This window comes from Cetorhinus maximus, chromosome 16 (genome assembly GCF_964194155.1).
Source record: "Cetorhinus maximus chromosome 16, sCetMax3.hap1.1, whole genome shotgun sequence".
In the NCBI taxonomy this organism is placed as follows: domain Eukaryota; kingdom Metazoa; phylum Chordata; class Chondrichthyes; order Lamniformes; family Cetorhinidae; genus Cetorhinus; species Cetorhinus maximus.
The window spans coordinates 33571565-33588683 of NC_135894.1; the positions used below are offsets into that span (position 1 = coordinate 33571565).

At 43.6% G+C, this 17119-nt stretch overlaps 1 protein-coding gene across 1 annotated transcript in view; it reads left to right on the plus strand.

The window, feature by feature from the left end:
- The window catches only part of LOC144692056 (uncharacterized), a 46696-nt gene that overhangs the window by 5756 nt on the left and 23821 nt on the right, over positions 1 to 17119 (plus strand). Inside the window, exons 5-9 of the mRNA XM_078560614.1 lie at positions 2165 to 2233; positions 7520 to 7789; positions 9567 to 9670; positions 12109 to 13090; positions 16071 to 16340. Coding sequence (XP_078416740.1) covers positions 2165 to 2233; positions 7520 to 7789; positions 9567 to 9670; positions 12109 to 13090; positions 16071 to 16340 — 1695 coding nt within the window. The remainder of the gene's footprint in view (positions 1 to 2164; positions 2234 to 7519; positions 7790 to 9566; positions 9671 to 12108; positions 13091 to 16070; positions 16341 to 17119) is intronic.

Consider the following 17119-nt stretch of genomic DNA (forward strand, 5'->3'; position numbering starts at 1 on the left):
GCTATACGCTTCCTGTACGGGGGCGGGGGGGGTGGTGGGGTGTTGGGGGTGGGGGTGGGGGGGTGGGGGTGGAGGGGTGGGGGTGGGGGTGGAGTGGGGGTGTGGGGTAGGGGTGGGGTGGGGGTGTGGGGTAGGGGTGGGGTGGGGGTGGGGGTGTGGGGTGGGGGTGGGGTGGGGGTGGGGGTGGGGGTGGGGAGGGGATTCCCCATCTGTCAAAGTGCGCTCTTTCACGCATTGCTCCCTGAGGCAAAGTCCTGTCTCAGGGAGATTAGTGACAGGTAAGAAAAGACAAAAAATAGAAAAATTAAAAAATTATTAACATGTCCCCCTCATGTGGCAATGTCACACGAGATGGGACATGTTAATAAAAAGGACATAAACTTTATTAGACTTTTTAAAAATGGACATGAAACCTCATCCCGCTGGTGGATGAGGTTTCATGCTTTATCAAAAGCCCACTGGGGCTCCTGGCCTGCCCGCCAGCCTTACGGTTGGATGGGCAGGCCTTTAATTATCTTAATTAGCCTGTCAATGGCCTCAATTGGCCATTGACAGGTCGGCAGGTGGACAGCTGATTTTGCTGTCTGCCCGCCTTCCTAAATATTTAAAGGGTTCATCCCGCGTCATTTTCCCGTCGGCGAGTGGGCCCTGCCCCCAAATCGCCGATGGGAAAATTCAGGCCATAAGCTCCAAACCTTTCTACATCCTAAAGCAACATTCTCGGAATAAAAGTGAAGTAATAGTACTTACTGTCCAAAACACAATTCTGATTACTTCAGTCTTTAACATCAATATCACTAAGGAAGCATTATCGACAAACTATGAACTGTCAAGGGACACATTAAGAAATTGACAGCAAAAGGAGGTTATTTGCTTAAAGTCTATGGAGCTAATGTGTTTATTTGTACCTGTTAGATTAGTGTACATTGGTGGTGGATCCCTGTAATACTGGCCTCAGAGACTTGAGCCCTACTATACAATTCAGCTCGTCTTGGTGTACTGTCTAATGCATCCAGTATGGCAACCTGCCCACAAAATGCATATTTAGCTCACTAACACCTAATAATTTATTTAAATTAACAAATTTCTCCTTAAGGCAGTTGGGGCACCTGGGTCTTGTTCCAGACATTAACTGGCTCTGACAAAGGGTCACAGCACTGTAAGCCAACTTCCTTTCTCCACAGGTGTTGATCTTTCCAGGTTTTTCTGTTTCTATTACTGATAACACTCAGCTTGATGAGCACAAAAATAGCACATAATCAATAGTTGAATCAAACATTGCACTTAGTTAATATATTGAATCTAGAGCTACCAATATTCTGTGGGATTTTGAGCTTTTGTAGATGTGCTCATAATAAAAGAAAGGCAATCGTTATGACTGAGAATCCTTCCAATTTGCTTAGCAGTTACATATTATTTAATGTTTCAACTTAAATCTCCTTTTTTATTAGGCCAAATCTAATTTCAAAGGAATATAGCCAGCTCTCTGTAGAATTTGATGAACAGTATTAACCACAATAGTAATTTCTGATTGGTTTTATTTCTGAGGCTTTGTTACTGTCAGGAAACAGGATAAGAGGTTAGAGAGGTTATTAAATAGGTTGAGAAAAATAATGAGCAGAAAAGCAGTAGAGCTCTGCAGTTTTATCATTGCTGTGCAGTGTAATTTGTGCAATATAAGGTGCATTACACTTTTGATACAAAATGCTCATTTAGCAGAGAAGCAACACTAGTCCATTGCCTGACCGCAAGTTTGAATGAGATTTGCTCTTTTGTTCACATGTCCTCAAGTGTACAAGAGCCAGTATAGAACTTTGTGTTATTCATTCTTGGAATATGAGCTTCACTGGCAAGGCCAGCAGTTATTGCCCATCCCTAGTTGCCGTTGAGAAATTGGTGGTGGGTTGTTTTCTTGAACCACTGAGTCCATGTGATGTAGGTACACCCACAGTGCTGTAAGGGAGGGAGTTCCAGGATTTTAACCAGCGACAGTGGTATTTATCCAAGTCAGGATGTTGTGAGACTTAGAGGGAAATTTTCAGGTGATTGTTTTTCTTTGCATCTGCTGCCCTTGTCCTTCTAGGTGAACAAATTTAGGACAAGTTGTATGAAAACTGAAATGTGGATTATACTTGTGAGTCACAAACTATTTCTAAACTTCTAGGAACGCTCACAAAGCAAAGTGACCACTGTGACACTGGTTCAAGTGAAGAACAAAAGGATGTCGATAAAGGTACACTTTTTTGGCTTATTTTTAAAAGATCTGTGTAATGTTCCCGAAATCACAAAAGCAAGATATCAGGCTGCAAGCTGGAATAACTGAGATACACTTATAGAAAGCTTTATCCGTTAAAAATAAAAGGCTGGAACATCCTCAAAGTTAGTTACACCACTTTATTTTAAAAAAATGTGTACCCATTAATGGCCTGTAGTGGAAATTGCACGTGATTTTCCTGAGCCTGGGCATTTACATGTTCATTGGTGTAAAAAATGTGCATGAGGGGTGTGAGCAGCTGAATACTGTGCACCCTCCAAAAGGACAGTTCAGCCTGCACTCTTCAACAATAGGCTGAGGACAAATGCATGAGAGAACAACAGTGCTTGACTCTTTCACTTCACTCTTCAATAATTTCACTGCATAGCACAGCAATATCTTTTATGCGACATTAACATTTGAACCCAGACAGCAGCTAGGCATGCCACCGAGTGAGGGAAAAAGGAGATGGAACACCGTGATTCAGGCCTGGAAGAAATCAAAGGCAGGTTGCACACATTTCTGGGTGTTCGTTGCCACCAAGCTACATAAAATAGGATTCATGTTCCCTGGAGAGAATTCACATTGGACTGATTGGCGCCATTAGCCATTGGAGCCATGGGGGTGGTGCGGGGAGTGGGTGGGGAAGGGGTATGCTTTGTCTCCCGAAAGCCATTTATAGGACTGATCCTCTTCCCTGAAGAAATCAGGAAAGACCGAACATTAGAGGATGAAAACATCATGGCTGCTTTGCGCATCTCGGGTGTTGATATGCAAGGCGTCCAAATTGTAGTCACACGTTAACTGGATGTCAAGGGAGTAGAATCCCTTCTTGCTTATGTTGCTGAGTGGGTGTTCTGCTGGCCCTCAAAGAAATGAATGCTCCTTAGCCTTTGGGGAAGGACGCAACCCCATAACATATTGTGACCCCATTTTGTTGTCGCTTTTCCGTATTGGTAAAGCTTATCAGGGAGGCTGCTGTGCTGTAAAGGACAGCAGTGCTCTGACAAATATACATGTTTCCTGGCTCCCTGGAAATGACTCTTTGCTATGGAAGTTGAGGGCAGTGTTCACTTTCAGAGCCACTGGGAGAGCATTGTGGGTAATACGTGAGGCTTCATTCTTCCTTCAGAAAGTCACAGAGCTGCACTATTGCATGGTTGTTGAAACATCCCCTTATGCAGAGGAGAATGGAATAACAACAGAAAATGCTGGAAAAACTCAGCAGATCTGGCAGCATCTGCGGAGAGAGAGAGAGTCAATGTTTTGAGTCTGTATGTCTCAGAGCTGATGAGAGGTAGAAATGTGATGGATTTTATACTGTTTAAGAGGGGGTGGAGCAGGCGGAGCAAAATAGAAGGTCAGGGATATGTGAGCGATTTGACAAAGATGTCATGTACACAAGACAAAGGGAATATTAACGGTAGTGTTAAAGACTAAAGAAGGTGCTGATAGTGGCATAAAGGTAACATAGCAGAATGCGTTAATAGCAGAACAGAACAAGGGTCACTGCCGTGTGAAAGCAAACCACAAAAACAAGTGACAGATGGCCCTGTGGAGGGGGTGGGTTTAGTGTTGGGGGAAAAAAAAGGATTAAAAAGGGGGTCAAAATGGAGGAGAGAGTTCATGGTCTGAAGTTGTTCAACTCGATGTTCAGAAGAATGTAAAGTGCCTAATTGGAAGATGAGGTGCTGTTCCTTCAGTTTGCGTTGGGCTTCACTGGAACATTGCAGCAGGTCAGGGACAGACATGTGGGCATGAGAGCAAGATGCAACAAGAAGGTCTGGGTCATGCTCGCGGACTGAGTGAAGGTGTTCCGCAAATGGGTCACCCAGTCTTTTCTTTTATTCATTCATGAGATGTGGGCATCGCTGGCTAGGGCAGAATTTAATGCGCATTCCCACTTGCCCTTGAGAAAGTGGTGGTGAGTTGCCTCCTTGAACTGCTGCAGTCCATGTGGTGTAGGTACACCCACAGTGCTGACTGAGAGGGAGTTTCAGGATTTTGACCCAGCGACATTGAAGGAACAGTGATATATTTACAAGTCAGGGTGGTGAGTGACTTGGAGGGGAACTTCCAGGTGGCAGTGTTCCCATGTGTCTGCTGTCCTTGTGTTTACAGGAGACCACGTTGGGAGCAGCGATACAGTTGACCAAATTTAAGGAGGTGCAAGTGAAGTCTGCTTCACCTGAAAGGAATGTGAGAGGCCTTGGACCATGAGGAGGGAGGAGGTAAAGGGGCAGGTGTTGCACCTTCTGCATTTGCATGGGAAGGTGCCACGGGAGGGGGCTAAGGAGTTGGGAGTGATGGAGAAGTGGTGTCACGGAAGGAATGGCCCCTATAGATTGCTGACAGAGTGAGTGAGGGCAAGATATGTTCGGTGGTGGCATCATGCTGGGGTTGGCGGAAATGGCAGAGAATGATCCTTTGAATGCGGAGGCTGGTGGGGTGAAAAGAAAGGACAAGGGGGACCTGTGATGGTTCTGGGAGGGAGGGGAAGGGGTGAGGGCAGAGTTGCGGGAGATTGGTTGGACACGGTTGATGCCCTGTCGACCGCAGTGGTGGGGAGCCATCAGTTCAGGAAAAATGAAGACATGTCAGAAGCACCATTTTGGAAGGTAGCATCATTGGAACAAATGTGTTGGAGGCGGAGGAACTCGGAGAATGGAATGGAGCCCTTACAGGAAGCAGGAAGGTAGCTGTGGGAGCCAGTAGGTTTGTAATGAATATTGGTGGACAGTCTGTCACCAGAAATGAAGACAGAGAGGACAGTCTATGAGCAGAAATGGAGACAAGAGAGGGCAGTCAATCAGCAGAAATGGAAGCAGCAAGACAGTCCCCTCTCAGAATGGTCCTGATTTAGCCTTCACTGCCTCTGTACTGCCCTCTTAGATCGGGATGGGAGAGGGTAGCACTACCTGGCGGGTGCACCCATCCTCCTTGTAAGATACTCGACTTTCCATTTCTGCATCCTGTGCTGCTGCTCATCCTCCTCCATGATAATATTATAGAGTGGTACACTCAGAGAAAACCAGACCTGGCTGCTGAGATATTCTGACTGCAGGTGGGTGAGGCTTGACAATCTTCTGTTGGGCTGACTCTGCCAGAGGCAATCAGAAGCAAGTGCAAGCCTTTGGAGATAAAAATGGATGAAAAGAAAACAGAAATTAGGGGAAAGGTTGCAGATTGGATTAAAAACTGTTTAGAAGTGAGGAAAGAGAGAGTAGGAGATAAGGGCATTTTCTCAATGATTGGAGGTAGAAAGGAGTGTCCCATGAGGTTCTGTTCTCTATATTTACATTAATGACTAGGATATAGGGCTAGAAGAAGTAGTCCTAGATTTGTACATGATACTAATCAAGGAGGTATCAGAGGGGTATTTTAACTCCTTCCCCCTTCAGAAACAGAGTGGAGCAAGGGTGAGAATCATTCGGTGTTTTTGCTGCTCGGAAACTGACATGTACCTGCTTTAATGGAAAGTGTTTGAGATGTCTACGTAGTTCAGTTAGACGCTTCATAAATATATTCAAATCAAGGTCCAATTAATCAATTAGGACCTGTGATGTAATTTTAACAGTCTGCTGACAGGGATGTCCACTGTAGACACAGGGAACACTCTAACCTTCAGACCAGAAACATAGGTCCTGAAAGGTAAGTTTAAATAAAAACTCCTCAAGCCCCACAATGAAAATCTGGGCCTCAGCAGGTAGTCAGGATTTTCATCTGAGTGGGATACATTAAAATCCACCCTCTTTTACCCTTCAGGAAAACAAAATTGACTTTCCAATAGAAAAAGGACATGGAGACTTGTCCATGTATTTTGAAATGAAATGTTATGACCCACTAAACATTTTCAATATATAATATATAGTCAGGAAATCTGCTATCTTCAGTTGTGTATAAAAGAGTTTGAAATGGTTAAATGAAATATGATCAAAGTTTTATTTACCGCAAATTTCAAAGTTGTACAACATCTGTAATCCCAAATGTGAATAGTTTCCACTGTACTTCGCAACACATATTATTGATTTATGCATAATCTGTGGAGAGAAACAGAGTTAACGTTTCAGGTCAATGACCTTTCATCAGAACTTCCCATCATCAACTTGAAACGTTGGGTGGAATTTAATGCCCTCCCCCATGTTGAGTTTGGTGGTGGGGGTGCATTTAATCGGGTGGTGGGTGGGGACCCCACCACTTTCCCGCCTCCACCCTGATTAAGCTCATGTTGGGAAGGCCCCTGGATGGCCTACCTGCCCCGCAACCAATTGAGGCACTTAAGTGGGCAATTAATGCTGATTTAAGAGCCTCATTCTGCTACTGCTGGAATTCATCCAGCGGTGGGCAGATTTGCTTGCAGGCTCCCAGGCTGGTTCCTCGTTCAAAGGCACTCAGTACCTGATTGTGGGCCCCGAAGTCTGGATGGAGAGGGACTGCTGAGGCCCCCCTCCCCAGTTGCCCTTCCTGTTGAACCCCCCTCTGCCTTGGCTGGGTGTTGTAGGTGGCGCTGCTGATTGGTTGGCAGCACTCAGGTGAGACATCCACCCCAGTGTCCTTTATCCTGGAAAAGGCCTGTTGCTGGTCTGCCAAGTGCCCAAGTGACACAAGATACTGTGGGCCTTTCAGAAAAGAGGCGAAACGGGGCTCTCTAGCCAGCTCTCTGACCAGCGGCCGTGACCCCTGTGGCCTCCACAAGATTCCGCCCGTTAACACTGTTTCTCACCGTAGATGCGAATTGACTGCTGAGCATTTCCAGCACTTTCTGGTTTTATTTCAGATTTCCAGCATCCACAGTATTTTGCTTTGGTATCGAATTATGCATCCTATTTCATCATTTGGCAACACCACGTGCTTTCCACAGTTGATTGAGTTAGCACGTCAATTTTTCTTCAATTGGAAGATGTGCACACTTCAGCTTTTCTCTGAAAATTAACTTACTAAAACGGGCAAATGGCTCAGCGGAGTTTTCAACTAGAAGCAGAAAGGAGATGCAGCTTCCAAAGCTGGATTTTGGTTCCTCAAGTCAAATTAAGCCAAGTTTCAACTTTAACAAAATGTATGCTATTACCTTTGATAAAAACATTCTTTCCAGATAAGTCCAGAGACGCTGTCTGACTTGTTGCGTGTTTTCCAGCGATTTCTATTTTTATTCCCAATTTCCAGTATTTGCAGTATTTTGCTTTTGTCTCCCATTAAGTACATTGTCCAGGAATATCTGCAGGGAAGAGTGCACAAAATAACTACAATTGTTATTTTTCTTTCTAGCAGGTGCTGCCATGAATGAAGCTTTTACCAATGAGATATTGATGAAAGTGAAAGAAACCAGCAAAGTCCCAGAGGAGTTCTCAGTATTTAGATACTATGACTTTGGAGGACACGTGGAATATCAGCAGATGCACATGCCCTTTTTACCTAACAATGCCGTCTATCTATTGGTCGTTAACCTAAACCTAGAATTAAACGACACATTACCAGCAAAGGAAAGGCCGCTTAGAGGACAAAAAGTAATAGACACCTGTGGATTTACCGTGCAAGGTACGCTATAGTGACATACTTCCTGTAATTCTTTTGAACATCTGATCAGAATTGTTACAATTTATTGCCAGTAATAATGCATAATGTTTTCATCTTTTTTGTTTCAAGTTTAACGAAAATGCTATCTTGATTAAAAATAGAAATTCACTGTTTTTCTTCTTTGAGTAGTTTGTTGTTTGCCTTTAAACATTGGGGGTCTAATTTTCCCGGGGTTGGTTGGGGGCTGAGGGGGTGGGGGGTGGGGGGGGGTGGTGGCGGCAGTGGTGTGGGGTGGCTATTCTGAATGAGAAATGGGTTCTTCTGGTTGTTAAATGTTTCTGATGTAAGGTTACCATTACCAGGAATTGCCTTAGCACTCCTCCCATTGTGTAGGACAACTTTAGTGGTGACTTCATTCCATCTGTAAATGGGGTTGACACCAAACTTTCACCAGAGTTAAAGTGGTGAATCAGGAGAAGCCATGACAAAATTCATGATGTGTGCTCCTTGCAGTAAACACTTGGCCCTACTTTGCACATTCAAATGACAGGAAACCACTTAAGCAAAACCTTCACCCTAACAGTGAATAAATGGAATTGCTAAAACCTATTCAATTTTTTCTCAAAGTTCTCTGGAAAAAAAAATTGGTGTTTTGCAGAATAGGATCAATGCAGACAATGATAAACCTTCATTCTGCAATGTCCCTGGTCCATTAAAATCAGTGAGTGACTCCATAATAGTAAAGGCAGTGTTTGTTCTCACTTTTCCCAGAGGTGGTGATGCCATTATCTCTCAGCTCATTACAAGAAATATAGTTGAATGATATGTCATTTCCCCAAACCATTAGCAGGACCACGGGAGGTTAATTTAACTTTATATACATATCATTACTTAGTTTATGTTTTGTTTTGCTACAAGCAGAATTTTTAAAAAATGTACAGCTCAAAAGTTTCTGGGCTCCTCAGCACATTTCACTCAATCTCATGCCTCAACAATTGGCTGAATTTTCACCCTCAGACATTTTTCTTAGGTTGGAAGATTTGCAATTTTGCCCATCGCCTATACCTAAATACAATCAATATATAAAAGAAAACAAATAGCATTACTATAACTCGGGGTGTCTCACATTCTCTCCCAAGCTCCCCTCTCAAATATTTATCAGGTAACTTATCCAACTCTCTCTTCAATTTACTGATATAACAGTTCCTACTGCGTCCCCGGACAATCTGTTCCAAACATTCTCCACTCTTGGATAAAGCACTTAAATCTGAACTCTTTTTTTCCTCTATTCTTTAAGTATTGGGATATGGCTTACTGCATTCGTATGAATTTCCTTTGCTAGTTTTAGAGGAGTGTTAACTAATTAAAAATAAACATATCACTTTGTTTTTAAACTTAAAGGAACTTACTACTGGTGGATTAATCCTTTCATTACTAATATAATACAGTGGGCTGAATTTTATGGGAAGGGTGGGGTTAGGGGCCTGCTTGCAGTCCCAAGAGCGTCCACTGTTGAGTACTGGTGCTGCTGGAACTGCTCGAGCTGCCGGCTGATCTGATTGGCTGGAAGCTCTAGAGGGCAGGAATTCCTCACACTGAAGGGTGGAAGTCCCACCCTCTCATTTTTTTGGCTGCCAGCAGTGTGTTATCGCTGTGGGGGACCCTTTATTTAAATCAGGCAGTTCGCGACTGATTTTGTTAAGGAGAGTGGAGGAGGCAAGCAATATGTGGATAAGGTTTCTTGTTGCATTGAGAAAAGTTTAATATTAATTCAAATGTACAATACATCTAATTTTAGAATACCTTGACTACTGGATCAGGTGTATTTGCTCCCTCTGCAGAGATAGTAAGACTACCTGCCATGTCATTCTGGTTGGGACTTTTGCCAATGACTGCAGAAATGTAAGTATTTAGTTTTTATGCACCATTGTTGAATTGAATTCCTCAGATCTTCCATTCACGCATTTGCCAGGACTCTATGTGGGTGACAGGGGTCTTGCCCACTGAATGAAGAACCACATTGCTTTTCTCCGGGAGACCCAACGTCATTTAATTCAGCAGCGTTGGGCCTCCCATCCAGTTAAGACACCAGTAGGGTGGAAATCCTGCCCCCAAAAGCGACAGGCCAGTCAGAGGCCAGCAGCTTTGCAGCACCGGCAGTACCACCAGGAGCAGTGGCCACTGTTGGTACTACAGTGAGGCCTTGATCAGGAATCGCCAGTTGATTCCTGGAGAGGTGAGTGTGGGAGGGATGGGGGTCATTGGGGAGGGGAGGTCAGTAGCAAGGGCAGGGCGTGGCTCCATGCAGACCACCCCTGCCCCCCCAAGCCCAATGCTAGGTTTCTAACTTGGACATCGAGTGCCTCATGAACAAGGGCCCACACCCGTTGGAAGCCAAATAGGGTTTGCTGGCCGCCTCTCTGGATGGCGAGTCCCCCACTCACCGCTGGTTGAATACCAGCAACAGTGGGAGGAGGCCCTCAGGTGTCCGGTTCAGGCTCTCGATTGGCCTCTGGACTTCCCGCCCTCGATTTAATGGTAGGGAGGTGGGAAGTTAGCAAAATTTCCATGCTGCACCTTCTTGCCTGATCACACAAACCCCCAGCCTCCTAACTCACCCAGGGAGGTGGGGAGGGGTGCATTAAATTTTTCCTATGGTCTGTGGAATGAATGAGCTGGAATGTCCTTTCTTGTTGTATGGCTTCTTCTCTTCTTATCAACTCATGAGATTAAGGAGAAAAAGTATGTGAAAGTAGAGGCTGTGGGTGGAATTTAATGCACCCCCTGAGATTGATGAGTTTGGTGGCAGGAGCATTGAAATGAGGGGGAACCCCACAGCCTTTCTGCCTCTGCCCCAATTAAGCCCTCACCGCCAATTGAGGTACTTAAGTGAGTGATTAATACAGCAGGCCTTCCCAAAAAGAGGAGGCACAGGGTTATCGCTGGCTTTCCAGCCATCGGATGAGACGGCCGTCGCCTCCATTAAATATCATCCACCCTGTCAGTCTGTCAATCTGTAGTGAAAGGATAATATAAAGATGTGAAGATCTAACACAATATCTGTGCAGAGACAGTGTGAAGCCCCTGGTCAGTCCACTAATACTGTCTGGTAAAGGTGGTATCCATGTGAATGAGAAGAAAAGGGAGGGAAAACTCGCCCCAGAGAAACTGCAACTCTACAAGGTAGATCTGGACATTTACTTTGGAGGACTTAATGCTTCTAGTACCTTGTCTGAAGGAGGAAGGGGTAACAGGAGATAACAGAGAGATCTTGGCCTTTACAGAAAGGTAGAGAAACTTAGAGGAACACAAAAAGCCTACCAAGAATAGTTAAAAATCAAGAGAGAAAAGGGACGGACAAACTTAAAACAATCACGATCACTAGACAGAAGGTACCGGAAAAACTGTTGGAGCTAAAGGCTGACAAATCCCCTGGACCTGATGGCTTGCATCCTAGGGTCTTAAAGATGGTGCATGCATTGATTGTAATTTTCCAAAATTCTCTGGATACTGGAAAGCCCCAGGATGTTAAAGTATGTTATCACCCAATAGTAGCAATTTCCATGTTTTCTCCATGGTAGGTTGCCCCAACTCCCAGTTACACATGTCTTTGCGTTTGAGTGTATTGTGTACATCTTTAGTGTCACTGCCAGTTATTCCCTGGCAGCAATCACTGTGAGGGAACATCCTAATGGAACCATTTCGTCAGCAGTTTTCCCCATTTTTCAAGCTATGTATCTCATCTCACAACTTCATTGAAATAAGAATTCAGTGGAGAGAAGATTCATCCCTGTGCCCCTCTACTCCAATATGCTATATTATGGCGCACATTTTCCGCTGCATCATTCCTCCAAAAGTACATTTACAATTTGATGGAATTCAGTGCTATGCAGTATTGTTACTTGGCTTTGTGTTTTGTACATTTTTGGCAGAGGAAGCATTGGGAGTATAAATGGTGGTGATATTGATTGATTCATAATTTATTTCTTTGTTTAAGAAAATGGTCATTTGGTTTGGATGGTTGAATAGAGTATCTCAATTAATAGTTGAGATGAATAGAAGGGATGCCTTTAAGGGTAAGCTAAATAGCACACAAGGGAGAAAGAAAGGATATGTGAATAGAGTTAGATGAAGTTAGGATGAGTCTCGTGGAGAAGTAACACTGGCATAGAGTCATTCAAGCCAAATGGCCTGTTTCTGTGCTGTAAATTCCATGTAAATCTGGCCCTGTTTCAAAAGATGGAATCTGACTTTAATTAATACTACATAATTCTTCAGTTTTCTTTTTCATTTTATTTAAAGTAATTTGAATGTTCTTGTTTTTTCATCTTTGTCCCAAGGCTGAAGAGGCTTTGAGTACCATATATAGTTACCTTCAAAAATATTTCCCAGCCGGTGTACTTTATGATCAGAAATTCGCTGTTGACAATTCTGTTGACCATGACCAGGGAACTGGATACAGCAAGCTACGTTCAGCCATTGAGAATCTTTCCAGACAGGTTGCATTTGAAGACAACATTGTTTTGTGTCGTGCAAAATTGTACTACCATATTCTCCATTGTACTGAGAAATACCTGCTGTGTTCAGATCTGTATTTACCATGGTATGAGATAATGGGCAGTCCCCAAGGTATAGAGGTGAGCAGTGCTGACAAGGAGCATCAAGTACAGGCTGCACTGCAAGTCTTGAACTACATGAAATTTGCGTACTATTCTGACCCGATTTTGGTCTTGGATCCTCAGTGGCTTATTGATCTCATGGCTGCTTTGATTCCAGTCAACTGTATGCCACCACCAAAGATACAAACTGCACCATTTCCAATTCAGCGTGAGTGGATGAAACTAGTCAACACTGGAAAATTTTCTGAAAACCTCCTGCAATATATTTGGTCAAATGAAGCACTAAAGCTTAAGGATGAGTTACTTGACATTATGAAAAGCCTAAAATTAGTCGTGCATGCCAATCCAGAGTCCAAGTGTTACCATCTTTGGTTCAAACGTAAACAAAAGGAGATTTTTCTGTGCTTTTATCAGAACCAAGTTATGATGCCCTTCCGGAAAGATGTTTTTAATGAATTGATACCGTTATTTCAAAAGGAATGGCCCTACATTGAATCCCTCGATGCTATGTTTGTTCTACTCGAAAAGAAAAAGAATGCTGATTACAAAATACATCTGGAGTTGAGACATGACAAAGTACTTCTGGTGAACAAAAATGAGTTTGAACACGATGATTTTGTTTATAAAGTTGGTTCTATTGTGCAGCATATGCAACAGCAATACCCTACACTATGTTTGTTTGTGGATGGTAAACCCTACAAAGGTGAGAGTCAATAAATTAATACAATCTCCATAATATGCATCAATATCAGGAAAATTGTGAAGTAAGTATTTTATATTTGAATGCTAAGGACCATTTCATAATTTGTAGGCACAAAATCATAATGCATTTATCATTCCACCAAGGAAATTAAAAATGTTTTTTAGCATTTGTGCATATTAAGGTGAAGGAATTAAGTGGTGAAGAATGGAACCATCTTTTTACTTTATTTATTCCCTTGACACATTTGAATCAGACCATCGTCCGAATGGAGACACTACGGGACACCACCCCCTTTAAGAATTTTTGTCACTGTAACTTCCTGATAGCAGTATGATCCCATCCGCTCTTATACTTAACTGAAATGTCAGTTCTGGTTATGATACCTCAGTTTCTCTCTCACTCTTCAAAGTAGTGTCTTCCTATTGTTTGTTGTCTTAAGCAATAGCGTTTCCACTAATTTGCCGTAATTCATTTTTGAGCCACAATGGCTGGAATTTTTCGGCTGCGTGGTGGCAGGTCCCCCCCGCAGTAGGTGCAGCGAGCCATTGAAACATCCAAAGACTTCAGTAGAACCGGAAGATCCCACCGGCAGGAGGGGCCTGAAAATTCCAGCCGATTTAATTTTTTTGAAAGTAAAAACATGCTGTTGCAGCTTTTCATCTTGCACTCATCAGGACAGACTCAAGAATGCCAAATTTCAAAGGGAGCAACAATTTATATTGCATGAGAAAAAGGTGATTGATCGGCAAGTTGGTTCTGATTAGTCCAGTTGAGAATGCACCGGGGGCTTTTGATCCCCATGCATTTATTTCATTTTAAAAAGATGCAATGCTTGGGCATGTTTCTTTTGTCTGCAGAGGATAGGTTCCAGCATGCCTGGCATCAGAGCAGCACCATTAGGATGCTGCCATTGATGATCTGCTGACCACACAAATGAGTAATGTAGCATATGAATTTCAGTGCAGGTACAATGCCAGGTAAGTAGGCCGTACATTCCAACAACTGGCGGATTGTATCAAACAGCACGTCCTTTTCGCTGTTTGCAATAGGCAGAGCACTGACCATACTCAACCAGCCCATGTTCACAAAACCCAGAATATAATGCCTAATGTTAGGTGTGATTCCGCGATTGGACAGCACTTGGTGAACAATTCCAAGCATGCTAAGAATTGCACTAACAACCAATTTAAGAATGTTAGTCAGGCTCACAATGTGGCTCACTTATGTTTGCTAGAAGTTGCCTATATTCATACACAGAGACCTATGCCCTCCATGCAAAATAACATGTCCAGGCATTGTACCTTTTTTGAATTAAGCAAAAGCATCAGAGTTAATGGGCAGAATTTTGCCCTCGGATGGTGTGCAGGCCCCACCGGCTTGGCGGCAGGTGGGCAGCTGACCCCCGCCACTGAAACAGGGCCCGCCGCCATTTTAAGTGGGCGAGCCAATTAAGGCCTGCCCAGCGGCATCCCAGACAGGAAGCGCTAAACACTTCCTTTTCTGGGGGGGGTTGGGGAGGGGAATCCCCAGCTGTCAAAGTGCACTCTTTCATGCATGTGCGCAAAAGAGCGCACTTCTGCCTGAGGCAAAATCCTGTCTCAGGGAGAATACTGACAGTAGAAAAAACTTTTAAAATAGAAACATAAAAAAATTATTAACATGTCCCTCTCATGTGACAATGTCACACGAGATGGGACAAGTTAATAAAAAACACAAAGTTTTTTTTTTACAAAATGGACATGAAACTTCATCCCGCCAGTGGATGAGGTTTCATGAATAATCTGGGGCTCCTGGCCTGCCCACCAGCCTTAAGGTTGGCCAGGCAGGTCTTTAATTACTTTAATTAGCCTGTCAATGGCCTCAATTGGCTATTAACAGGTCGGTGGGCGGACAGCTGATTTCGCTGTCTGCCTGCCTTCCTAAAAATTTAAATGGACCGGGATGACGTTGGGGGTTCCTCCTGACGTCATCCCGCGTCATTTTCCCCTCGGCAACCGGGCCCCGCCCCCAAATCACCAAGGGGAAAATCCTGGCCAATAGCTCCCTGGTGCATTCTCCATGGCAATGCCTCAACCAATCAGAGCTGACTTGTCAACCAATCAGCATCGTTTTCTCATGCAGTATAAATTATTGTCCCTTTGAAATTTGGCATCCTTGTGTCTGTTCTGATGAGTGCAAGACAAAAAGCTTTGACAACAGATCTATTTTTTTCAGCAGTATTCTTTTCAGCAATATTCAAGTTCTGTACTACCAAGTGACAATTTAATTCTTCTTCATTTTTCTCTACCATTTAACGTACCTAATTTGCAATTAATATTCTTCATATTGAGTTTGTTGCATATGTAGTGAACTGAAGCTGGTACATTGCATTATAGTAAAATGAGATGAGCAATCATAGTGAACAAAATCATTCCTTGCACAACCTGGTATGGCACTGAAGTAGGAAGGATCCCAGGTTTGATCTGGGGTTTGTATTGATTTATCTAATCTCAGCCAATGTGGCAGCACCAATTTGGCTAGAGAGGAAGAAAGAACAGCCAAGGTTCTCTTATCTGACCTTTGCGCACTGACCCAGATTGAAAAGTGTACTGACTTCAGTGGAAGTTAAAGATGGAGAGAGATGTAAAACAGATTGCCCAGTTACCATCTAGCTGTTGCACAAAGTCAAGACCTAACCCCAGTGTTTGAAGGTTGGGGGTGACAGAATTGTCTTGGCTGTGCCTCTCCCAATGTTTAAATTGTCTTCAAATATACACTGTCTAAACTGGAGTTGTTTAGGAGAAAGGGGGCAGAAATTTGGAGAAAAAAGTAAGTAGAATGAATGTATGTTTGTATTTTTATTTTCCATTTGTAATTAAAAATTTCTTTAGAAGAAAAAGATAGGGTGAGGGTAACAAAAAAAAATGAAGCACCTACAAACTAAAAAGAGCACGAATATTCATGTTATGATTCATTTCTGTTTATTTATTTCTGTTTCTAGCAATTGAACTCTTTGTTCAGGTCAAGCACAGGGTAAGGGAAAACATGGAGGTGGTGAATGCAGTGAAAATCTTCATGGAGGATCAACCAGAAAAACAAATGGATATTTTCTTCAGAGGTCAGTTAATTGACATCCGATTTGATACAACACCAGAAAATATGGTGGATAGCATTGAAGAAAGAATGCTGATAAAAGCTTTGGCAGAACTCAACCGATTCCATGGGGCTAATGCAGAGGAGATATGCAGACAAAGGCTCGAACTCTTACCGAGTAAGTATTTGGTATTTTAACGCGAAAATGTTAAATTTCCCAATGGAGTATGTTAACCCACCCTTATAAAACTGCGTCATCAATTGTCCTGGGGTGTGGGGAGGGATTGAAACCTGATTGTCTAAAGAGCTGACTAGAATGATTCCATAATCAGTAAGACAGGCAGGACCTCAACAGTCCGTACTTAAATATTCACCTTGGGCTGGATTTTACGGTCTTCCGCTGGGCATGTTTTTGGTGCGGGAGGCGGGTAAAAATACAACAGGGGCCTAGCCCACTGCCTTCCTGCTCATCCCTGAACGATTCCGTATAAAATGGTAGGCGGGTGGGGGCTGAAATTGGCAGCTCATCAGCCATTTTCTAAAAATATAACTAACGGACAATTGAGCTTGTAACAAGCCAATTGACCTGAATATAATGCTGTCCACACCATAATATGGTTGGCGTAAGCAGGCAGGTGGGAGTGGGAAGGCCAATTTTTCAACCCAGCTGGGTAAAAGGTGAGAAGGAAGGCAGGGTATGTCCTTTGGTCAGTGCCCTGTGTACACTGGGGACACCAATCCCACTGCCCCCCCATGCCAGATGTTACCACCCCCATTTGTTACTTGCCACCTGGCCAACAAAACCTCCCCCCTGGATCCCTCCCCATTCAGAGCCCTGGACTTAACTCACTCCGGAGGCCAAGTCCACTTCACCTCGGGGCTTACTTGCAGCCCCAGTACTGAGCTCTGGCGCTGCTGGGACTACTGGAGCTGCCAGCCATTCAGATTGGCTAGCAG